Here is a 26,317-nt window from a genome sequence, read left to right as displayed (position 1 = left end):
CCAGTTGCGGGGGCGTTAATGATGAGAATCTTTGTGGGGATGAGAAATAATAATGTTAATTTTAAATGCCCAGCGAAGCGGATGGGTACAGCTAGTTTTATATAAAAACATAAGCGGTTGCCGAAGCTCATGGATCTGATTTTTTTAATTAATCAGTTGAACGAACTCACGGCCAACCTCGCTCGCAGTGTTATGTGATTATCCAATTCCATTGATAGTCACAACCCAAAAATCGCCATCCGTTTGATCGTAAATCTGAAACGAATGTAATATGTGCAATTTAACAGGTACACACGGTTCTGACGTCGACAAACTGCATATTACTCCACGTTGAATACACCGCGCTCGTGCAGTGCCTGGGCACGTTTCCGGATATTAGTTACCCCATTATCACGGTGATTCATGCATTTAATACCAGCCCCAACACAATAGACGAAGCGAACGTTCCAACTTAAAAACTTTTCAGCATCTGTAATAATAGTACCTACGCGGTTATCCTATTAATTTTAACTCGTATCTGATTGCTGTAATAAAACTTAACTTAGTCGTTTGGCTTACTGATACTTACGTGATCTAATTAAAGTTCGCAAAGTTATTAATGAGGTATGTGTCGCGGATTCATTTATTAGATACATTTAGGAGGATAGTTGTGTGGCGAAATGGTAGCGTATTGACTCCAGATCGAATGGTTTCGTGTAAATATGACGCTCGGGCCACTAGTTTGGGACTTTGGGGAGATAACGACAAAGAGATCTTCCACTGATCTTGCTCGGTAGATCGACGGTCCGAATGTTTTTGTTCGAAACTTGTATTTATGCGAAGTTATCTTGAAAATATTGTATTTTGAATTGCGATAAGGGGTTTTATTCACTGGTTTACGGTTACCGGGGGACCCAAAGACTGTGAGTGTCGTCACTAACCTTGACAACGCTCAACTCAACGCCATTGTATTGTGGCTGTCAAAGACAGGCAGGCTCGGCAGGAATAGGCAGGGTCGTATTAATCGGCGCGCGCTCAAGTAAGTCCCTATTGGGGGTTTGACTTTTGATTGTGATACGCTATTCTTTGGTCCTGAAAGTGAGTACGTATTTATTTAGAAATTGGGACCTGCCTTCATAGTTTGATGTATGGTAGGTGTCTCAATACGAATACATCTGGGGTCTTATCCGTTACGCAACGGTTTCTTCTATCTGTATTATTCGATATATTTTTTATAGTCAACGCCTTTTGTCAATTGTATTGTGTTAATAATTTTGATTTAGTAATATTAATAATACAATAACATTTCATCAATTTAATTCTAACTTTGAGAACGATCTTTGTTTAGCTTCAAGAAGATGTCGATTTGTTATCGAAAGCAAAATGTTTTGAGGAAGCCAAACCTTTGATTGGACGTCTGGATGTCAAAATTAACAGGATAGCGGTAAGTATATAATAGGCTTAAATTAATGTTTAGTGGGCACGGCCGACTTGTTCCAAAACTCGTGTTGTTTTAGAGAGAGATAAAGGAAAGTTTTGTGGTTTTGAACGAACCGGACACGAGAGCTCACTATTTGGAGATCTTCAAGAAGTTAGGAGTGATGAGGTAAGCCGTAATACTAAAACCGCTTCTTACAAGTTGTGAAATTCAAATTATTCCATCAAAGCTACAGGGTCATTCACTTAGGTTTTCCTAGAGCGGGTTTTACAAATGTACAAAATTAGACCACTGATTTTCCCGCCCGATCTTCTCAGTGGGTCGCGTATCCGATCCGTTGGTAGATTCTACCAAGCACTACTCTAGGGCTAGTGTTAGCAAATTCTCTCAGGTTGGGTCCGTGAGTTCACCTACCCAACCGGGCGTAGCTGGAATAGCTCCTTTGGCTACCAGCGAATAGGTGAGGGAAAAAAAGATTTATAGTCGTACACGGTTTGTCCTATTCGCTTGAAACTTGATATAGTATGGCTGGATGATTAAACTTCAAAACGTACTTGTTCTTTTACGGCTTGTTTTTTTTTCAAAGGAAAAAGAAAATTTTTATCAATAAATAGGAAACGATAAAGCCGTTACTTCTCCGTTTTCTCTACTGTTTTATTTAATTTAGTAACTGTCGAATTAGATGGCCCATAAATATATATTTTTCCTACTTATGCTGATAGCCTTGAGCAGTGCTTCGTAGAATCTACCACTGGATCAGAAACGCGACCCACTGAGAAGATCCGGCGAGAAACTCAGTGGTCTTTGGGTTAATTCGCTCGTCGAGCCCTTCGTCGCAAGCGACGGGTTCGACGAGGACGGTGACCGGGGACCCATAAGCAACCGCAGTGTGATTACTGCCGAATGAAAAAATATACATTTGACATCAATATAATATAATAATATATTTTTTAAGAATTTAGTTGTGACAGCTGTTCAAATAATTTAATTTCTGTTCATACTTTTTAAAATAAGAATTTAATTTACGCACGTAATTTATTATTTAATGATTTCTATTACAGACATTTGAGATACATATTTCTACCAATTTGCATTACTCCCCACGGCATATTTCTAAAATTCTGGTGCACAATAAGATTTTGTTCCGCCGTAATTTATATTATCGCCATTCCTTATAGCATAGCTGTGAGTATTTTAGTTTAATATAGAGTTCTACTTTCGATAATGACAATGTTATGAGAATATTACCATTGTTGTGACACAACTGCCATTTTATTCAGATTTTACATTTAGGGAATAATTGTCGGCGGTGATTATAACCACACGAGTTGGTTAAAACATCTGCCATTTAGGCTGCAATGCGTTGCATTTAAAACTAGACGAGTCAGTGTGCGCTTCATTGGAGTTGATACTATGTCTTGAGTCGTTTGTACCCAGTAGACCTTTGTACTCAATATTACACTTAGGACTTCGATTGTGCCGATTCCTCGTCGCATCCACATTTTTGTATTCTTGGCCCCAATTCGGGACGATTAGCTCTAGAAGCATCCATGCCAGGTTAGCATCTGGATTTTTTTTTTGCCCTTGTAGGCAGACGAGGATACGGCCCACCTGATGGTGAGTGGTTACCGTCGCCCATGGACTTCAGCAATGCCAGGGGCAGAGCCAAGCCGCTGCCTACCGCTTAATACTCTCCATAAGCCTCGTTTGAAGAAGGACATGTCATAGCGCTCGGGAAACACCGTGGAGGGGAGCTCATTCCATAACCGGATGGTGCGTGGCAAAAAAGATCTCTGGAAGCGCACTGTGGATGACCGCAGTGGCTCCAGGTAGTATGGATGAACTCTACTCCGGTGGCGGGCGGTGCGGTGGTAAAAACGAGATGCCGGTATCATCTCGAATAATTCCTCAGAGCACTCCCCATGGAACATACGGTACAAAATACAGAGGGAACCGAAGTCCCTCCGCAGACCCATAGGTTCCAAAAAAATGGAATTGCCGAAAGGCATTCATCCAGTTGCAGATGGGTGACATTTAATTTCTAGTGCTTGGTGATATAACATATTATGAGCATGTACGAGTTGTACCACTATACTGCTTATTTCTATCGTGGAGTACTCGAGCGTGCCATATTTTCAACTATTTATGTAAGAAATAATTGAAAATGTAACCTAAAATAGTTAGACTAGATTAGCTAGATTATGGTACAAGTTAAATAGTATAATAGGGAGTATTCACAATGGTGATTATTAATGCAACCAACATTTTGAAAGGAGTGAATGGTAGAAAGGCATTTAGACGAAAGAAAGGATTTAAGTGAAGTGGTACCTTTCAGGTGAAGCATTACCAACATCATCAATGCTTCTACTACACAGATATAGTGTTATATCTAGACGTGATAGTAATGGCATACGTCGCGTATTACAATGAACGGTCTTTACTTGTTACCCATCCTTTATATACAGTTCGGAAATACTTAAAAGGCGCATTTCTATGGGATTTACTTAGCATTTTTCCATTTGAATATCTGGTAAGTCCTTAATAAAGTATACATTCAAGGTATTTTTTATTTTTTTTTATTGCTTAGATGTGTGGACGAGCTCACAGCCCACCTGATGTTAAGTGGTTACTGGAGCCCATAGACATCTACAACGTAAATGCGCCACACACCTTGAGATATAGTTCTAAGGTGTCAGTATAGTCACAACGGCTTCCCCACCCTTCAAACCGAAACGCATTACTGCTTCACGGCAGAAATAGGCGGGGCGGTGGTACCTACCCGTGCGGACTCACAAGAGGTCCTACCACCAGTAATGTATGTCATAATCTTAAATTATTATTTTTTCAAGACAATGACATAGTGCGTTCATATCACGACACGTAGTGGATTTGATTGCATTCCTGGGAATAAGTTCTAAGAATGCGTTTTATTGGAAAAAAAATTGTCGATCTGATGTTAAGCGACTACATACAAAAAAATATGTTTGGCTCTTCATAGTAGAAATAATCATGGACAGTAGTGCAAAACTTTTAAAAGAATCACCCTCCATACTTTTGTTTATTACAAAGAAGGGTGAAGAAGCTCACGGCCCGTCTGTTGTTAAGTAGTTATCGAAGCCTATAGACATCACAATGTGAACGCCACTCAACAACCTTGAAATATGACGTCGGAGTCTCAATTATATAGAAAAAAATATGTACTTAACTACTTGGCACTACTACACTGGGATTGAACGAAAGCATACCCATATGATCTCACCGGATATCTAACCTGTTAGTGCGCTAACTCTTAAGGTAATAATTGGAAATTTATAGGAAATTACATTAAAGATAATGTAGGTATAGCGCCTTACATGTGTTTGTTTAAATTTATATTTAATTTTATATTAAATATACCAAAACCAATTTACAGGTCAAAATCATTACTGACACCAATGATTTGGATATTTATAGAATCAATAGGATATTGCTGGTTAGTTATAATATTTATTGACATTTTTTGAACGTAATACAATAAAAAAAACTACTTCAAAAATATATTATTGAAACAGAGGATTGATTAATCTTGCCCAATTGTTTGTCAAGAAATTGTTTTGTCAAAATTTGTGTTATCTACATGTTTATAAAGACTAAAGACAACCATTCCTTTTTCAAACTTTCAAATAACAATTTCAGGTAACAAGATTAACCAGCGCATTCTCGTATTGGGAATCTGATCTAATGCAAGTGAATCCTGTTGTTGTTCTTTTGAAATTCTTGCCAATCGCGGTGACATTGGTGAATTTTGTAGCCGCCCTAATCTTTAAGTACTCCTGTGTGCCTTACCTGCCTGCGGGTACAAATAAAATCATGGTAAATTGTACCAAGGTCATGTCTATCGTGAATTTGAAAACAGAATCAAAATGTACGTTTAGTTTATATTTTAATTTAGAAATAAAACTAACCTACTTCACAAATTAGCAAAAATGTTGTCTGGTCGTAGAGGTAAATAATCACAACTATTTTTAGACCTTTAATTTTGTTCGTATTACATTGGAGTTATGTAAAATTTGTAATCGACATTGAGTCGGCCACGAATTAATATTTTTTTATTTTCAAATCCTCTGCTCTTCAAAATAACTTCATCATCATCATCATCATTAAACAGTCTATTTTAGTCCACTATCAGACACAGGCTTCTCTCAAGTCACGCCACGCGACGACTCGAGGCCTCTCCTCTCTATCTATCACGCTATTCTATGTATATCGTTACTCCACTGCTACTGGGCGTCTACTTCGTTTTCTGGCCCGTGGTCTCCACCCCAGAACTCTTCTACCCAACGGTTATTGGTTCTGTGTCTGTCTCCAGAGGCCCATTGCCACTTGAGTTTGCTTCTGTTTTGGGCTATATCGGTAACTTGGCTTACGATTCTTTAGAGAAACATTGAAATTAGCTCATTCTATAGTCTGTTGACCGATTTTAAGCAGTCCAGCCATGCCGTTGAAGCCAGAAAGTTCTTGAGTGGCGACCGCGTACCGGAAGACGAAGCGTGGATAGGCCTCCCACAAGATGGACCGACGATATATCGAGATTCGCGGGGATCCGCTGGATGCAGGCAGCGCAGGATCGGTCTGGCGAGGCTTGGGGGAGGCCTATGTCCAGCAGTGCACGTCTGTGGGCTGATAAGAAGAAGAAGAAGCCATGCCGTAAGTGCTCACGTCTCGGCTACGTAGATGGTGACGTGTAGGATGCGAAATAGTAAATTTGCAAAAATTCAAAATCAAAAGTGATAGTATTCAACTTTTCAGATGCTTTATCGGAATACAGCAACGTGTTTTATTGGGTCTTCGAAATTTTTGTCGGTAACTAACTATACATTCATACAAAATTCTTTATTTTCGTAAAATTTTCTGCCTGCGCATTAATAGTAACGACTTTTGTTCAACGACTTTCGGAGCATGCGCAAAATTTTATGCGAAACTTAACTTTCGGACTAAAATGATTTTTTTACCGGTGAAGTTTAGACGTCTTACTTTTTTTCACAGGAGCTTTAACGCCATTTAATTACTTTTGAATGCGTCTCGTCGTAAACTGTTATATTTACTGGTAAACTATTATTTTTACTGGTGGTAGTATCTCTTGTGAGTCCGCGGTTAGGTACCAACCACCGCCCTGCCTATTTCGGCCGTGAAGCAGTAATGCATTTTCGGTTTGAAGGGTGGGGCAGCCGTTGTAATTATAATGAGATCATAGAACTTATATCTCAAAGTGAGTGGCGGCATTTACGTTGTAGATGTCTATGAGATCCAGTAACCACTTAACACCAGATTGGCTGGGAGATCGTAAGCAAAAAAAAAAATTTTTTTTTTGCTATAATTTTTGTCATCTACGGTCATGTATCAATATCTTCCTTTCATTATTTATTCGTGCCAGTAGTTTAAGAATTAGTTAAAAATGATATATTTATGAACGATATTTAATAAAAGTTTTAGCATTATTAATATATACTTTTGTGTGGGTTTGATTTTTATTACCCGATGTTATTCCTTCACCCTTGAAGTCAATTATAAATTGCGTAATTACTGGTGGTAGGAACTCTTGTGAGTCCACACGGGTAGGTATCACCGCCCTGCCTATTTCTGCCGTGAAGCAGTAATGCGTTTCGGTTTGAAAGGCGGGGCAGCCGTTGTAACTATACTGAGACCTTAGAACGCATATCTCAAGGTGGGTGGCGGCATTTACCTTGCAGATGTCTATGGGCTCTAGTAACCACTTAACACCAGGTGGGCTGTGAGCTCGTCTAATCATCTAAGCAATAAAAAAATAACTTTTATGCAAGACAATGATCTCAAATACACAATAACAATTAATTTCGACTACCGCGGGATCACTACCCCCGGTAGTCGGTGCGATCAATGGCCCTATACGGGGCGCCCGTGTGGGGCCAGTCCCTGGCCGTGGGGGTGGCGAAGCTGCTGCAACGGCCGCAACGCACCATCGCGGTCAGGGTCATCCGTGGTTATCGCACCATCTCCTTTGAGGCGGCGTGTGTACTGGCTGGGACGCCGCCTTGGGTTCTGGAAGCGGAGGCGCTCGCCGCTGACTATAAGTGGCGGGCTGACCTTCGTGCCCGGGGCGTGGCGCGTCCCAGCCCCAGTGTGGTCAGAGCGCGGAGGGGCCAATCTCGGCGGTCCGTGCTGGAGTCATGGTCCAGACGGCTGGCTGATCCTTCGGCTGGTCGTAGGACCGTCGAGGCGATTCGCCCGGTCCTTGTGGATTGGGTGAATCGTGACAGAGGACGCCTCACTTTCCGGCTCACGCAGGTGCTCACTGGGCATGGTTGTTTCGGTGAGTTCCTGCACCGGATCACAGCCGAGCCGACGGCAGAGTGCCACCATTGTGGTTGCGACTTGGACACGGCAGAGCATACGCTCGTCGCCTGCCCCGCATGGGAGGGGTGGCGCCGTGTCCTCGTCGCAAAAATAGGAACCGACTTGTCGTTGCCGAGTGTTGTGGCATCGATGCTCGGCGACGACGAGTCGTGGAAGGCGATGCTCGACTTCTGCGAGTGCACCATCTCGCAGAAGGAGGCGGCGGGGCGCGTGAGAGACGCACAATCCCGCCGCCGTCGAGCGGGGGCCAGGGAGGCGGATCTCGCCCAAGCCCTGGCCCTCTAAGTGTTTCGGGTCCCCCTCACATGTCGGTCTGGGGACCGGCGAGGGGGCCTAAGAAGACGACGTGCAAGCTGCTCTGCACGCGTTTTACGCAAGAGCATCCGGGTGATGGAAGGCCGGCTATCCTCGACCCACGCTGGTTCTGGCCCAGCGGGGTATTCCGTAGGGTAACCCACTCTAACCGGCGCCATCTAGGCGGGCTTCGGACAGTCTGCCGACCGAGAGGGCTGGTGGTCGTGGCGCCGACGACCGCCAGTCCGGCGTCCCGAGGGGGAGGGTGATGGGAGAGATGTGCTCCGCACTAAACGCTTCACTTTCCCCCCTTTGCCTTGTCATGAGTTCTGTCTCATGCGAGGTTTGGACGTTGGTTGTTGCGCGACAGGAGGTTTTAGTCAGTTCGACTCTGACATACCCCGCCCAGTATCCCCAGAAAAGGGCGGAAGTCCGGCGATTTCCTCCTGATCAAAAAAAAAAAAAAAAACCCCCGGTAGTCGAAATTCGACTATAATTAATTGAAATTATAGCTTTGTACACTATTAAGATTCTACTGTCAAATACTATTATTAAACTTTTATAATCACAGATTTCGCCAAGATTACACTTTAGACAAAAATATTAATAAAGACAAACCCAAATTAATCTATTCTCAATTTGACCACAGTTTGACAATAAAAAAATAGTATACACGCGTGTGTGTGTGTCAAATACACGGTAGTGTGTGTAATGAATGCTTTCTTTATTGATTTAATGCATCATTTATGCATTATTTAAAAAAAATATTAGCATTGTACACTGCTTCTCTATATTTTCTATAAGTGTGGGAAATTTTATGCTCCTCCGTCCAGGCAATTTTCGTAACAAGGGGTACAAAGTTTTTGCTTCACGTATTAATATATAGATAACGGTAAAATAATTTAATAAGTATTGATTTCAGAATGTTTTATATTATCATTGTTTGTTTTAAAGGATTAGGTTGCACCCCAGTCAGTATTGGGCACAGTGTTAACGTATGGCTGATGATGGGTCTACAAATAGCTGGTTTCCTGTACTTTGCTTTCATGTTTGGTTACGTATCTTCAACTGGTTCTGCGGCCGCCCATGCTTTACTGGAACACACTGTTAGTATACATTTGTAGAACCTAAGAAAATGAGAAAAACATATATTTGTGAACATAGTAACTTATATATAGGTATAAGTAACTTATATGCATATACATACATATATAAAATTGAATAGCAACGATCTGAAACAGAAGCTATAAATTCCATAAATATATCAATCGCAATATCTTCTGATTCGCAATATCTTTGGGGTCGTCGTGGCCTAAAGGATAGGACGTCCGGTGCGTTCGTGTTGAGCGATGCACCGGTGTTAGAATCCCGCAGGCGGGTACCAATTTTTGTAACGAAATACGTGCTCAACAAATGTTCGCGATTGACTTCCACGGTCAAGGAATAACATCGTGTTATAAAAATCAAACCCGCAAAATTGTAATTTGCGTAATTACAGGTGGAAGGACCTCTTGTGAGTCCGTGCGGGTAGGTACCACCACCCTGCCTATTTCTGCCGTGAAGCAGTAATGCGTTTCGGTTTGAAGAGCGGGGCAGCCGTTGTAACTATACTTGAGACCTTAAAACTTATATCTCAAGGTGGGTGGCGCATTTACGTCGTAGATGTCTATGGGCTCCAGTAACCACTTAACACCAGGGCTGTGAGCTCGTCCACCCATCTAAGAAATAAAAAATAAAAAAATGATCGGAATATTAAACACGAAATATAAAATAGTATATTTGGAAAAAGAATCAATACCTCTCATATAGAACAAAAGTGATTAAAAACCAACACAGCCGTTTTATTATCGAATGCAAACGTATACACGGAGCTTTCAAGGAAAAAATATACACAGCGATAATCTTATTTATACGGAGCCGGATATTAAACCGATCAGCTTCTCCTGGCAATAAAAACAAGTAATGAAAACAGAGTATTGGTACGTAGAGACAATGCAAACGTGCTACACATTAGATATTAGTCATAACAGCTATTTTATGACAGAGCTTAATGTGCAAATATACAGAACTAGCGACCCGCCCTCGCTTCGCTTCGGAAACATTAAAACACACATGAAACAAAAAAAAATAAATAAAAAAAGTAGCCTATGTTCATCAGGGACAATGTCGGCTTCTAATGGAAAAAGAATTTTTCAAATCGGTCCAGTAGTTTCGGAGCCTATTCGAAACAAACAAATCTTTCCTCTTTATAATATTAGTATAGATTATATTATATTATATACAGAATAAATAAGTACCATTTCTTAGTTATGGAGATTACGAAGACGATCGCGATGAAAACTTTCATATATTTTACGGCTGTTTACTGAAAAAACGCTATGTACCTAATCCATTTAAAAATCAGTTGGTGCGTAGAGTCTTTTAGAAGTTGAGCTAGTAGGGTATTGACCTCAAAGTTGTGCTCGCGATATTACGGTCTCATAAGTATGGAGTCATTAAGAAAGATAAGCATTTATGATTTACTTAGCAACTGTATTATTTAAATTAGGATTTATCGGCGTTTTGATTTCAAGAGGAGTATAACTGTATAAGGAAAAGTTCGTTTTTAAGAATTGGATTTATTTCCATTACATTTTCTAAGGTTTATATAGCTAACGTTAATTAATCCATTGTGTTTTCTTTGAAGTTTTAGTTAATTATGACTGAGAATATTTGTACTGGGAGTAAAATTTAAAAAAAATCTTCAGGTTTGTGCGAAGCTTAACTTAGATACAAAGATCAAGGAATCCTTTTTACTTTATAAGTTAACTAGCGACCCGCCCTCGCTTTGCTTCGGAAACATTAAAACACACATGAAACCAAAAAAATAACATAAAAAAAAAATTAAAAAAAAGTAGCCTATGTTCATCAGGGACAATGTCGGCTTCTAATGGAAAAAGAATTTTTCAAATCAGTCCAGTAGTTTCGGAGCCTATTCGAAACAAACAAACAAAGAAATCTTTCCTCTTTATAATATTATTAGTATTCGTATTAGTATTAGTATAAGTTAATCTAAGGCTTTTCTGATTACTGCTATCTTTAGGAAACGTTTTTATAATTACGTGACAGTATCGCCAACTACTGTAAAACTAGTTAATGTTTACCGCCATAATGTGGTACGCGTTATTCTCTAACTTTGTCCATTAAAAATATAACGACTTCAGAACACTACAGCGATTATATTAGTTTTAATAAGTTCTATTCTCGGGTGTATTTTAAGGAAAAAATCAGGGATTTGGCCGACTTCCTGTACCAAGCGAACGTTGATTCCACATTGATGGTGAAAACCTTGAAGTATTTCGAGTATGTGTGGAAAAGGACTAATGGAAGTAACCCGCAAGTTAGTTCTTTTGTATTCCAGTTATAGGTTTAAATTAATTAAAATACAAACAATAGTAGCTGGACGTGACGAATGAATCCCAAATGTATCCATTCTAAATTTAACTAAAAATATCTTTGGTTCTTTATGATTTTTTCTCCACTGATTGTGATACTTTCGATAGACATTAAATCGTTCGGATCTGGCCAATCCCCTCTACCCGGGCTTGGACTCCCTGCCTAACAAGGCAGGGGTGATGATTGTGCTTGCTGGGCATTTTTATGAGGCGATGAAGTGATGTGGTTGAGGCGATGGTTCGTGACGTGATGAGGTGATGAGTCGAAAAGACGGTGATGATTGGTTCGATTTATAGTTGGATGATGATGATCGGTGTGATTTGTAGTGGTGGGTCCATCCCCAACAAGCGGGGGCGGGATGTCCCTCTTCTCCGGGTCTTCTTTTTTTATTTTTTTTTCCCTTCATACTCGCCGACCCAAACATCTTGGGCCCGCGGCCATGGGTTTTTTTTAGACATTTTAACATCGCCCTATTGTCTATAATCATTTTTGTTTGGATAAATGTCACAGATAACTTACTATTCTAGACACGTGTTATCAATTTATGTGGTCGCAACAAACGACCGTCTTATATTTTTCGATCAATTTCTATATGCGGCCTCAGGTGTACGCTAGTTAGAAACGAAAGTGATAATGACGTGACGATCATATTCAATCATATTCCTCGAAATTGAATTCAGCGAGAGTTAAACTTCTAACATTTCTTCTTCAAATACATACGGTACATCTTTTTGATTGTAACAATTTTCTTGAAGATTCAGTATGATAATTTTTTAGTTATTCAAATGTCTAAAATCCGTACATTGGATTCTGTAGATAACGTATTAGAATATTTACGGTATGCAGTCTTCAATGAATATTTTTCGTTATGTTCATTATTAATTACAATCGAATTTTTTTTTTAATCGTTTACGCGGTTTTATTTCGATATTCAAATCTGTTAATCAGTTTCTTTTGCTTTGTTTTTTTTTTTTTTATTTCAATCTCTTAATTACGATTTTGCTTATGAGAAATGAAAGTGACAGTAAATTTTAAAAACATTTTTGATATGTGTATGATTACAGCAAATCTGTCGTCGTCTGAACTCATCCCTGATGGAAGACACCCTAGTTTTTATGTATGAAGGCGCTCTACGAGAAGTTCCACTGTTCGGGAAAGTGGAAAGATCTTTCATCAGGCTTATCACCCAACACGTTCACGAAATGTATTTTTTGAAGGGTGATACGGTGATCCAATGCAAGGATATACAGTCTTATATTTTTATCATTTATAGGGGGAAGGTAAGACTGCAAAATTGTATTGTCAACTTTAGTTACCATGTTTAATTCGTCAATAAATCATCTTAAAATCGATTGAATAAATTATTATTAGCAAAGTTCATACTTTACGTAACCAAATGAAAATGTATCAAAGATTATAAATACGCTTTTATTAGCTTCAGACGTATGTATGTATGTTTGTTTGTAGCGGAATCTTTGAACATGATATTGATCCTCTTCAAAACGTCGGATTAACTCGAAATTTGGTATACTTATTAAGGAAGAAAGACAATTCAAAATTAAAAAAAAAATTGAATAACAATTTAATTGAAAAAATTGAAATTCAATTAAAAAATTAAAAATAATTACCTAATAGTTTAAAAAAAACTAACAAAATTCGCTTTTATAGAAAATTTATTTTCTATTTTTTAGTTGGATTTTCTATAAAAGCGTATTTTGTTAGTTTTTTTAAACTTTTAATTATTTTCAAATGATAATCGTTGATTAAACCTATAGTTACTTAATGATTTTTAAAATGCATAAATTATGGAAACCATATAACTAGTCAGGTCATAAGTATTGTCACACAGTAAAAACTTTTCTTTTAGAATGCTGACCACAAAAAAGTTTATTGAATTCGAATTTCGAATTGTTCATGAAATTAAAAATGTATACCTTTTAGAATTTTACTCATTTTTAAATATGGAGTGGACGCTTAAAGAAGACCGTGTTGCAGTTATTGCGTTGCGTCGTTGCGGTTACGCGCCAATTCAAATTTTTGACATACTGAAAAATTTGAATATAACCAAAAGATTCGTTTATCGTACCATCAAACGATACAATGAAGATTCTAGTGTAGATGACAGGTCAAGAAGTGGTCGCCCTCGGTCTGTTAGGACTCCAGCAGTGATAAAAGCTGTGAAGGCGCGAATTCAAAGAAATCCCAAACGTAAGCAGAAACTGTTGGCCCTTCAGATGGGGTTAAGCAGAACCACAGTGAAAAGGGTGTTAAAGGAAGACTTAGGGCTTTGGGCATATCGAAGAAAAACAGGACATCGTTTGAATGCTCGTCTAATGGACCTGAGACTGAAGAGATGCCGCGCTTTGTTGAAGCGGTACGCGGGAAAAAAATATCGGGAAATTCTTTTTTCGGATGAAAAAATTTTTACCGTAGAAGAGAGCTACAACAAACAAAATGATAAGGTGTACGCACACAGTAGTGAAGAAGCGAGCAACCGTATTCCGCGTGTCCGACGAGGTCATTTTCCATCCTCGCTCATGGTATGGTTGGGAGTTTCTTATTGGGGCTTAACAGAGGAACATTTTTGTGAGAAAGGTGTAAAAACGAATGCAGTTGTGTATCAAAATACAGTCCTGACGAACCTTGTGGAACCTGTTTCTCATACCATGTTCAATAACAGGCACTGGGTATTCCAACAAGATTCGGCGCCAGCTCATAGAGCGAAGAGCACACAAGACTGGCTGGCGGCGCGTGAAATCGACTTCATCCGGCACGAAGACTGGCCCTCCTCCAGTCCAGATTTGAATCCGTTAGATTACAAGATATGGCAACACTTGGAGGAAAAGGCGTGCTCAAAGCCTCATCCCAATTTGGAGTCACTCAAGACATCCTTGATTAAGGCAGCCGCCGATATTGACATGGACCTCGTTCGTGCTGCGATAGACGACTGGCCGCGCAGATTGAAGGCCTGTATTCAAAATCACGGAGGTCATTTTGAATAAACTTTAGTGTCATAAGAATCTATGTTTTGTTAAGTTCATTTTGGTATATGAATGGTTACATAATGAATAAACTTGTTTCAATTATTTTACATTAAACATGTGACAGAATTTATGACCTGACTAGGTATATATAACAAGAATTTCGTTGTAGGTTGATGTACTAACGTCATATAATGAAATGATAACGTGTATGGGACCAGGCGGTATGTTCGGTAATTTTACGGGAGTAAGTTACGTTCAAATTCCTAATTCAAATTCAAATTCAAAACCATTTATTTCAACTTGGATGTCAGCATAACACACTTGTTGAATGTCAAAATCTATATATTAATACGTGAAGCAAAAACTTTGTATCCCTTTTTACGAAAATTGCGCGGACGGAGGAGTATGAAATTTTCCAAACTTATAGTGAATATAGAGAAGAAGTGCACAATACTAATATTTTTTTTAAATAATGCATAAAAGATACATTAAATCAATAAAGAAAACATTACACACATACCATGTATTTGACGCACACACGCATGCATACTATTTATTGTCAAACTTTTGTTCTTGACGTCTGTGGTCAAATTGAGAATAGATTAAATATTGTTTGTCTTTATTAATATTTTTTATAGTGTTATAGCCTTAGCGAAATTTGTGATTATAGAAGTATAAAATACAATCATAATAGGGTACAAATTTACAATTTCAATTAATTATAGACTACTGCGGGACCACTAGTATAAATAAAAATGTTAACTCTACCACCGGTTCCAAAAAGAGCCACAGTCCTGAGAAGAACCGGCGAAACAAACTCAGCGGGATTTTCTTTGTTTTTTCTCAAATATTTTCTTTTTAATTTTAATAAGTAAAAATATTTACAATAAACGAAAAAAAAAGTCAAAAAATACAATTAAAAAAATTATCATAATGAAAAATAGAAATGAAAATGAAAAGGCCAGGAGCGAACGCCTCATTCCCATTCATTTCCCATTCATAATAATAAAACCTGAGTCAAACTATTTACTGACCTAATATTACAATCCCAGTTATTTTTAAGTAATTAAAAAGGTATATGCAGTAACTACGTACTTAATTAACAAAATATGTTCACGAGAGACTTCCACGGTGAAGGAATAACGTAGGACCTCTTGTGAGTCCGCACGGGTAGGTACCACCACCCTGCCTATTTCTGCCGTGAAGCAGTAATGCGTTTCGGTTTCAACGGTAGAGCAGCCGTTGTTCTGTCAAAACTGAGACCTTAGAACTCATTTCTCAAGGTGGGTGGCGATATTTACGTCGTAGATGTCTATGGGTTCCGGTAACCACTTAAAAGTAGGTGGGCTGTGTGAGCTCGTCCACCAATTTATGCAATAAAAAAGCCTATTTATTTGTTGCTCCACAAGATAGTTACTTTTATTGTGCTGGGATTATTATACCAAAAAAGTACTTATAGAAATACACAGTCTACACGTAATCAGACATTTTACTAAACATTATATCCAAATTGGAGCTATTTAATATCTTAGATAATAATAATACTTACCATTTCATTTTAGATAATACTGCAAAGTATTAAATAAAATAACATTTTCGACGCATTTTTAGAAACCAATGGCATGTTCCGAGGTAACAATATATGCTAGTCGCAGCTTAGACTTGTTGGTGATACCAAGTCACACGTTCTTCAATTTAGTGAAATACTACCCGAAAATACAACAACCTTTGAACAAGGCCTTTGAGAGGTCCCGAGATTATATTCTTCCTATTACTATGGACACCCAGGATGATAGCTCTTCAGGTGCTTAGAACGCTTAGTCCAATCTTCTGAAGTGTGTGTCGATTTTCTTACTTGTTTTTATCATAGCTAGTACAAAAAATCGTACTATAAACGCAATATTTGTGCATACTAATAGCAATATAAATATTGTAAGGTTTGTTGTAAAATAATTAAATTTGTTAATGTTAAGGCAATTTTCGGATTGCCAAATAGCAACACTGTTGGTGGGAGCAATTACAGTAGTGGGGACGTGACATAATAAAAAAGGCGGTAGTCTGAAAAAACGAGACAGAAAGCAGTGTATTCAGTAGTGAGCAGATACCTAAAGATTGTATAAGTGGAGTTACAAATAAAGCAATACAGAATTAAGTGAACTGCTGCAGTCTGTGTATTATTTCCTGACTTTTGGAAGCGGAGTCCTACAATGTATTATCACAAGGATGTCAATTGAGAATATTTGTTGCACAGCTAATATTTCTAGGACAAAACACTCAGAGTATATTCGTCAACAGTTTTTTGCTCAATCTTGAATTTACAACCTATCCAATGAAAAGCCACCTAATATCGCTGGTTTCGTCTTTAACATCGCATAGTGCTATAGTAGACTAGTAATTTGGTAGATATATGCGGTTAAATTTAAAATGAAATATATGATAGTCTAAAAAATAGAAGAAGGTATATTTAACTCCATATAACTGGCTGTATGAAATCAATTAAACACATTAAATACCTTCCCAAATAGATTTCTGGCGGTAAATTCAAAAGTAGAAGAAATCGGAATATTTTAACAATGCCTTCTTAATATTGTAACTTAGTAGGAATCAAATTACAAACACGCACTACAAAAGGTTTTATTAACAAAAAATTAGACATAACAAGTCTTTTTTTTTCTTTTCTTTCAGATGACACTGATCATGGTTTGCAGTCACAGGAATCCGTTGTTGATTCAAAAAGTGAATCGATTCGGTACGACGTAGGTAAGAGGTTTGGGTATCCAAATAAAATATTGGGTTTGGGTATCCATATAAATGTATATTTATACAAAAAATACCACGATAACGCTTTGAGATTTTATTCCTCGTCTTTGGATTAGTGAACAATATATATTATTTATATTTTTATATATATATATATATATTTACGCACCTTTTCTGATTTGATCATTGGCATTGGTATGATATTTGGTATGATAATGCTAAAAACTTTATATTACTAATTAATTCAATATACGGTACTTTGTGAATGTTACTAAGTATCTTTCTTCGAGTGAATACTTATTCCATGGCCAGGATGGCAGCGGACGCTATCATAAAGTTTACGTAATGGTATATTGAGACTACAAAAATTATATTTAATTAAAGACTTAAGTATGATAAATAAGGTGTATGAAATTTAGAAATGACAATTGAATGTATGTATGAAAACTATTGGTCACGCGCGGATTTAGTAATGGGATGCTAATGAATTATTGGGATGGCGCCACCTTTGGAGTTTGTCAGTTACTAATTACCGCGAGCGTAATTTAATCCAAAGCGTGGTGTTAGCTCCCGATCGATAACGCTTCACCGCTAGCTGCCTAGATGGCGGCACATGCATGTAGTGCTTGTGCTTACGAAAAGCTACGTGAGCTTCGCTCCCCTCCCGCCGCCCGCGTGCTTCCATCGCCGAAGCCCGCACCACAGTCACTGGCAAGGTCTACAGGTGAGTGCAAGTTCTTTTAATTTATTGCCATTTTATTGCTGCTTCCGTGTAATCATTCGCCCGCCCGCTCGCTTATGTGTATTTCATTTATATCTTTAGTTTGATTACTAGCTTTTGTTTACCGCTATATAGTTTTACCGCTCCGCTAATTATAAGTGACAAACATTTGTCACATACCGCTTAGGACGGCTATTTACACGCCTTTCTACAACCCCGCTATATATGCTCCCGCCGCAGGAGGGCTATTTACACGCCCCCTTGCTACCCCATAGTTTGGTCCTTCGAGCCTGGATTAGATCCAGCTTAAATTTTAATGAGGGCTATTTACACGCCCCCTTGCTACCCCATAGTTTGGTCCTGCGAGCCTGGATTAGATCCAGCTTAAATTTTTATTAAAATTAGAATTAATTTATGATTACCCCCATTCGCCATTTTGTTACAGTATTGTATTGTATGTAAAAGTTAATTACATTCATCGCTATTAGTAATAACTCGTAACCGCATATTTAATTACATTTATTAACGTAGTTCATTTAGTGTTATTTTTTAGTCAGTTATTTCATAACTTCATTATGGAAAATAGACAACTAAAGAAACTTATCGCGAAGAATAATTTAGTATTTGCACAAATTAATGATTTATATAATAAATCAAAAAATATTTCGGAGTTTGATTCGGAATTAATTGAAACTTTTCTTGCCGAATCAGAATCGATTGATGACATGCGTGTTAGATTTGAAAGCAATTTGGATGATATCAATGATTTAAATTTAAAGCAAAACCCCGAAGTTGAGCCTGAATACGCAGCTTTATCGTCTTTTGACACGTTATATAATTACGTAAGACGCGCTCGTAACAAAATTAAAATTGGTAATTCGTCAAATGTAATGAGAACTACCGCCGCCATAAATGTAACATTGCCAACAATTTCACTTCCTTCCTTTGACGGACGCTCTCTTGAAGGATGGGAAACATTTTACCAGGCTTTTAAAGCTAACATTCACGATAACCCGCAACTGTCTGATGCGCAACGTGTGCAGTATTTAATGGGCAAATTAACACATAGTGCATTAAAGTTAACCGCTGGTATAATACCCACAGGTGAAACTTATAATATTATTTGGTCGAATCTAATTAGTAAATATCAGGATAAACGAGCTTTAGGATGTCATTATCTGAATAATATATTAGATTTAAAAAATTGTTCACCTACCGCAAATAGTTTAAATATGTATATTGAAAAAATTTCATCTTCGATTGCCGCTTTAAAACAATTAAATTTACTTGATTTGACTGATTTTATTTTATTACAATGCTCACTGAGAAGGTTGGATCCTCAAACTTTACATTCGTTTGAAGCATCGGTTCGTGGTATTGAAATACCCACAACTGAAATGTTTATTAAATTCATACAGGATCAGATAAAAATATTAGAACGCTCTGCACCGAAGTGTAACATAGAGAAATCTAAAAATCACAAATCGTTTATTTCTAGTAGTTATAATGACCCAGTCCGCACTGAAAGGGTTAACAAACCGGTTTCGTTATCTACGTGCGATCTTTGCTCGAGCTCGCACCACACGCAGTTATATCGTTGTAATGAATTTAAAAATATGATTTCACCGCAAGCACGTTATGATTTTATTAAATCGCACAAGGGTTGCATTAATTGTTTAAGCTTATCGCATACATTAAAAGCATGTCAATCAAAGTTAACATGCAATAATTGTAAGAAATATCATCATACTTTGTTGTGTTTTGGTAATAAACGGGCGAATCGAAAAAGTAAAAGCGTACCCAGTCCATCGAATGACTACGCTGATATGGACAGGCAGGTCAGTCGGTCGCAGGTACATGGAATTCCGAGTGATGCCGCGCGGCCCGATTACGGTCGGTCCCAGGTTCAATCTCAACCTGTTGTTCAGAGTTACGATCATCATGATGCCGCTTCGAATACTTGTTTACACTCTAACAGAACGATACAACAACAAAATAATACGACCGCTACCACGTTGACTCACAGTTCGGAAATAAAATCGAATAGTAATATTTTATTATCAACCGCTCAAATATACGCTCACTCGAATAAAGGGGAACGTAAAATAGTTAGATCTTTAATAGATAATGGTTCCCAAAATAATTTAATAACTGTCAATTGTTGTAAATTACTTAAATTACCGATTATACCTTTAAATAATTCTTATATTAGAGGTATTGGATTAACCGCTCGCCCGATTCACGGATATGTTTATTTAAATATTGAATCTAGATTTTCTCCTAATAAATATTATATTCACGCTTTAGTAGTAGACTGTATTACAGATAAATTACCCGCTTATTTTATAAATTCCTCAAATATGAATCATATACGTAATTTACCGCTTGCCGATTCAAATTGGAACGTTCCAGGTGTGATTGATATGGTGTTAGGTGCTCAGTTATTTCCATATATATACTTAGGTAATCGTATAGATACCGGCTCACTAGCGCCACCTGCCGTAGAAACAACCTTCGGTTATGTTCTTATGGGTGACGTACCTGAAGTGAGTTACACCGGCATTATGAAACCGCAACATGATAATTTTTCTGTTATAAATGATAATAATACCTCTTTGTGACTATCTAGTACAGTTTATATTGATAATCCACCCGCTTTCGAAAATACTAAAATTCATTCTGCATTCACTTTAAATAAAACTTTTTCATCTATAACGCATAAAGACCTTGAGTCATTTTTACATAAATTTTGGGAATTAGAGGAGATTCCTCATGAGCGTCATCTTAGCCCTGAGGAAGCCGAGTGTGAAAACAAATATATTTCTACAATTACCCGCGATAATGATGGCCGATATACGGTTGAGTTACCATTTAGTAGAAATCCCGCTGACCTTGGCAAGTCTTATACTGTTGCTCACCGCCGTTTTCTTTCGCTCGAACGTAAGTTTGTTCAATTACCCTCACTCCGCGATGATTACGATATCGTTATACAGGATTACATTAGTAAAGGTTATTTAACTGAAATTAACGACACCGCTAAGGAAACCGATAACGGTTATTATATACCGCACCATGCAGTTATCCGCCCAAGCAAGACTACCACTAAACTACGTGTAGTTCTTGATGCTAGTGCTAAAACATCTAGTGGACTGTCACTTAATGACGTCATGCATACTGGTCCAAATTTACAGGCAGACTTATTTTTGCTTTTACTACGCTTTCGTTTGTTCCCTGTGGCACTGTGCGCTGATGTGGAACAAATGTACTTACGCATTAGGGTGACCACAGACCACCATAAATATTTAAAAATATTGTACCGCTTTAAAAATGATAAACTTCGCATTTTCGCTTTTAACTGTCTGCCCTTTGGTTTAAAGTCATCACCTTATTTAGCAATGCGTACTATACGTCAATTAGCATCAGAAGAATGTTATCGTTATCCGGAAGCCGCTAGTGTAGCTGAGTCTCAATTATATATGGATGATCTCGTCACATCCCTACACGAAGATATTTCAGCTATCAAACTATCGAAACAACTAATTTCACTCTTTAAATCAGGAGGTTTTAATTTAACAAAATGGGCAAGTAACTCCACTGCCTTTCTTAATAGCCTTCCAGAAACGCACCGCTCTTCTGTAAGCTTCTCTGATGATGCTAATAATACCATGAAAGTTTTAGGCCTTGCATGGCTTCCCGCTAATGACTCATTTTTTATGACGAGCTCAAACACTAATGAAAAGTGCACTAAAAGAACAATATTATCTTTAGTCGCACGCTTGTTCGACGTGCTTGGTTTAGTTGCTCCAGTTATACTGTTCGCTAAATTGCTGATTAAGGAACTCTGGAATTCTAAAATAGACTGGGATGATACACCTCCAGATACAATTATTTACCGCTACTCTTCACTAGTGAAAGAGCTTCCATTGCTTTCAACTATCGCAATACCGCGCCATATTGGAGTTTTTAAAGACTGTGAAGTAAATATTGTTGCATTTTGTGATGCAAGCTTGAACGCTTACGGTTGCGTTGTTTATTTACACATTACAGATCCCACAGGAGATATTACTTTAAGATTATTGTGCTCAAAATCAAAGGTTTCTCCGGTTAAGATAACTACATTAGCTCGCCTTGAGCTTTGTGCCGCTCTTGTTTTGTCAAAATTAGTTAAACTTATTTATAACGCTTATAATTCTTTACATCCTATCACCGCTATATACGCTTTCTCAGATTCTACAATTGCTCTTTCTTGGATTAAATCTTCCCCGCATAGATGGTCAATATTTGTAGGAAACCGCATCGCTCAAATTCAGGAGAATTTATCACCTGACCGCTTTTTTCATATTAATGGTAAGGAAAATCCTAGCGATTGTGTGTCACGAGGTCTTTTACCGTCACAAATTATTAATAACTCGCTTTGGTGGCAGGGTCCTTCTTGGGCCTGCTATCCTATTTCACAATGGCCTATTGAACCTTTTGTACCTTGTAAATCTGGAAGTGACATACCTGAAATGAAAAAATCTGTAACACTTACCGCTTTGACTGTTGTCGAAGATTCCCCAATATATCAACTTGGATTGAGAATTTCGTCATGGTCAAAACTTCTTCGCTGTGTTGTTTATGTACTTCGATTTATAAGAAAATTACCGCGAAACAAGTTTGTAACCGCATTCGATTTAAATACTGCTGAGAAAGCTATTATTCGAGCTCTTCAAGCTAAATATTTTGGTCATGATATTGCCAGCATTAGAAAATTAGATTTACCTTCGAAAAATATTCGTAAACTTAGTCCATTTATTGACGAAGATGGAATTTTGCGTATTCAGGGTAGACTTTCGAACTCTGATTTACCGTTTGAAACGCAACACCCCGCTTTATTGCCAAAACACGATCACATAATAAATATTATTGTTGATTATTTTCATAATACAAACTTGCACACTGGTCCGGACCTTTTGATGTCTATTATTCGTCAACGCTTTTGGATATTGTCCGCTAGAAACGTTATAAGAAAAAGAGTGCATATGTGTAAATCATGTTTTCGAGTATCACCTTCACACCCAACTCCCATGATGGCTGACCTTCCGTCAAGCCGTGTAATGGAGGCCAAAGCTTTCTGTCACACGGGAGTAGATTACGCGGGCCCATTTAAGATAACGCTTGTACGCAAACGTGGTCATCATTCACAAAAGGCTTACATTTGCCTGTTCGTATGCTTAACGACAAAGGCTATACATATTGAGTTAGCCTCGGATTTGTCAACGGACTCATTTCTTGCCGCTTTCAAACGTTTTATATCTCGTCGAGGTCCAGTTTCTTTCATGTATTCAGATAATGGCACTAATTTTGTTGGCGCAAAGGCTCAGTTAGATGAAATGTATAAACTTCTAGTTTCAAATAATTTTATATCCGCATGGAATGATGAATTAACTAAATACCGAATCATTTGGAAGATGATCCCGCCTCGGGCTCCACATTTTGGAGGTTTATGGGAATCAAACATTAAATCCGTTAAAACTCATTTAAATAGAGTAATAGGCGCACAAATTCTCACTTACGAAGAGATGTTGACTGTGTTGAATCAAATAGAATGTCTTATGAATTCCAGACCTTTATGTCTTTTATCCGCAGATCCCAACCCCGAAATTCTCACACCCGCACATTTTTTGATGTCCACTCCTTTGCAGTATTTACCCGCGTCTGAATTGTCCGCAAATCAGATGAGTCTAACTAATCGCAAAGCGTTGTTAGATAGTTTGGTTAATTCCTATTGGAGGAAATGGAGATTAGAGTACCTGCATACGTTGCAAGTCAGACAGAAGTGGTGTACATCAGATAACCCCGTGAAGGTTGGGACAGTAGTTCTTATTCATCAAGATGACATTCCACCGCTCCGCTGGCCACTTGGCGTTATACAAGAGGTGTATCCAGGTGCCGATAACATTATACGCGTTGCTTTGGTAAAAACGAAATCTGGATTTCTTAAACGTCCAGTTGTAAAATTATATCCGCTACCGCTAGAATAAATTAGAGTACCGCATGTCATCAACCGCTTCAACTCTACTCGTAAACATTCATGATGGCTTATTATTAATTAAAATTTGTTTCTTTTCAAATAACTTCCCGCTATTTAAGCTTTATGCTTCCTATCTTAGTATCTTTATATATTTGTTGAAAGTCCTGCGAACTTTCAAGGCGGGCAGGATGGTCACGCGCGGATTTAGTAATGGGATGCTAATGAATTATTGGGATGGCGCCACCTTTGGAGTTTGTCAGTTACTAATTACCGCGAGCGTAATTTAATCCAAAGCGTGGTGTTAGCTCCCGATCGATAACGCTTCACCGCTAGCTGCCTAGATGGCGGCACATGCATGTAGTGCTTGTGCTTACGAAAAGCTACGTGAGCTTCGCTCCCCTCCCGCCGCCCGCGTGCTTCCATCGCCGAAGCCCGCACCACAGTCACTGGCAAGGTCTACAGGTGAGTGCAAGTTCTTTTAATTTATTGCCATTTTATTGCTGCTTCCGTGTAATCATTCGCCCGCCCGCTCGCTTATGTGTATTTCATTTATATCTTTAGTTTGATTACTAGCTTTTGTTTACCGCTATATAGTTTTACCGCTCCGCTAATTATAAGTGACAAACATTTGTCACATACCGCTTAGGACGGCTATTTACACGCCTTTCTACAACCCCGCTATATATGCTCCCGCCGCAGGAGGGCTATTTACACGCCCCCTTGCTACCCCAACTATAATATATTGAAATATTCTGTTACACAGATATACGAGTATAATGTCAAGCCAAGAGTGTAAAAACTTCTTAACCCAATGCAAATTACTCACTGTGTCCAGTGAGTGACGGTCGATTAAATTTCACAATAATTAATTAACAATATTCATTACTGGAATCTTAGATTTAATATTTGTACTTGTTTTTGGCGCTTAAATATCTCAATTTAAAAAAAAAAAACGCCGTGGAAATTTACTGATTATTTCGCTTCCGTCATGTCATCAACTCTGGCACTGAACTGGTAATATAGGAATTAGTAGATGTATTAGAAAATGTTATAGTGATACTTCAATAAGTTACAATTTTCAATACGACATAGAACGTATAGGTAACGTAGCAGATTTAGATACAGCCGGTAATCTGTACCATGGTTTCACCAATTCAAATGGTGCTTAGAGGAAGATGAGCATGCATTGCATACATATTATTATATATTTAGTATTGATTTTTGTTTTCAAATGACTAACATATAAAAATAATCCAGTGTAAATTACTGTCAATTTTAATCAGAGCGCCAAAGAAAGACGACTGAATTTAGGTATATCTGAATAGTGAAGATATTATTAAAATTCAAACTTAACACATTATCATGAATGACTTGCTGGGTGAAGAAGTAATTATACCGTGTAATAAAATTTAAACCCTCAAAAATTTAATTAGCCTAAGTTCTTCGTATTAAGGCGTATTGTAAACCATATTGATCTTTACATCAAAAATCTTGTTCATTATTATCATCATTTATGTGAATTATTAAACTTACAGGCTATTTAACAGTGCGCAATTCGCAATCGAACGTTAGCCAGGCGCTATCGTCGGCAAGTATAGCGACATACTTGAGTTACGCTCACATCTCCAATGTGTTTCGACCGGGAACTTTATTATTTCTGGTGTGTGGATATTCATGATGAATGTTTACGAAAAACGGCTTATTTTCTTTCCTATGTCCCTTAGAATGAATTCTCCAAGTAATATTACCATAGCACTATCACATTCCGCCCTTAATTTATGAGGAAAGAGATCTGTGAATGTACGGTAATTATTTGGTTTGGTTGCAACCGTGGTAATGTCTACAGCTACTACTTGTACTTATTTCATATCAGTAGGACGGTGCAATGTTCTATCTTCGTCAATAAATAAAAAAGAAAGATGTGTAGTGTAGTGGGACACCGGATAGCAACGAAGTTCCTTATTATAAAAATATTAATTTTAAGTTCTATTCGAGGTATAAAGAAAATAAAACTGGAGGTTTCGCAACAACCCACAGTCATTCGGTAACGTGAGAACTTATTGTGGTACACTTCATTCACGGTTGTTTGCATAAGAGCTAGTGTATTGCGCAAACGAACGCTCTGAGATCGTGGTCAATGAATGATAAAAGAATATGTTATTTTTTGTACGTTATTACAAAGTTGAGTCGTACACTGTGTGCATCACTAATAAAAATCTTACGTTACGGACGTTTTTTCCCGGTTAGGATACCCCTCCGCATCGTCCCATAAGGAACTTCGTTCCAAAAGAATAAAAACATTCATTTTAGTTGATACAATT

The 26,317-nt window shown here is 38.0% G+C and overlaps 1 protein-coding gene across 1 annotated transcript in view; it reads left to right on the top strand.

The window, feature by feature from the left end:
* Nucleotides 1-26,317, top strand: part of LOC114253226 (uncharacterized) — a 65,816-nt gene that overhangs the window by 29,849 nt on the left and 9,650 nt on the right. The window contains exons 23-38 of the mRNA XM_089734455.1: nt 288-395; nt 1,328-1,423; nt 1,497-1,585; nt 2,479-2,602; nt 3,753-3,947; nt 4,830-4,889; nt 5,093-5,321; nt 6,206-6,259; nt 9,038-9,189; nt 11,343-11,462; nt 12,583-12,798; nt 14,672-14,746; nt 16,114-16,306; nt 17,188-17,262; nt 23,612-23,911; nt 25,532-25,656. Of these exons, the coding sequence (XP_089590581.1) occupies nt 288-395; nt 1,328-1,423; nt 1,497-1,585; nt 2,479-2,602; nt 3,753-3,947; nt 4,830-4,889; nt 5,093-5,321; nt 6,206-6,259; nt 9,038-9,189; nt 11,343-11,462; nt 12,583-12,798; nt 14,672-14,746; nt 16,114-16,306; nt 17,188-17,262; nt 23,612-23,911; nt 25,532-25,656 (2,211 nt within the window). The remainder of the gene's footprint in view (nt 1-287; nt 396-1,327; nt 1,424-1,496; nt 1,586-2,478; nt 2,603-3,752; nt 3,948-4,829; nt 4,890-5,092; nt 5,322-6,205; nt 6,260-9,037; nt 9,190-11,342; nt 11,463-12,582; nt 12,799-14,671; nt 14,747-16,113; nt 16,307-17,187; nt 17,263-23,611; nt 23,912-25,531; nt 25,657-26,317) is intronic.

This window comes from Bombyx mandarina, chromosome 17 (genome assembly GCF_030267445.1).
Source record: "Bombyx mandarina strain Sakado chromosome 17, ASM3026744v2".
In the NCBI taxonomy this organism is placed as follows: domain Eukaryota; kingdom Metazoa; phylum Arthropoda; class Insecta; order Lepidoptera; family Bombycidae; genus Bombyx; species Bombyx mandarina.
This window is presented reverse-complemented; position numbering and strand designations above follow the sequence as displayed.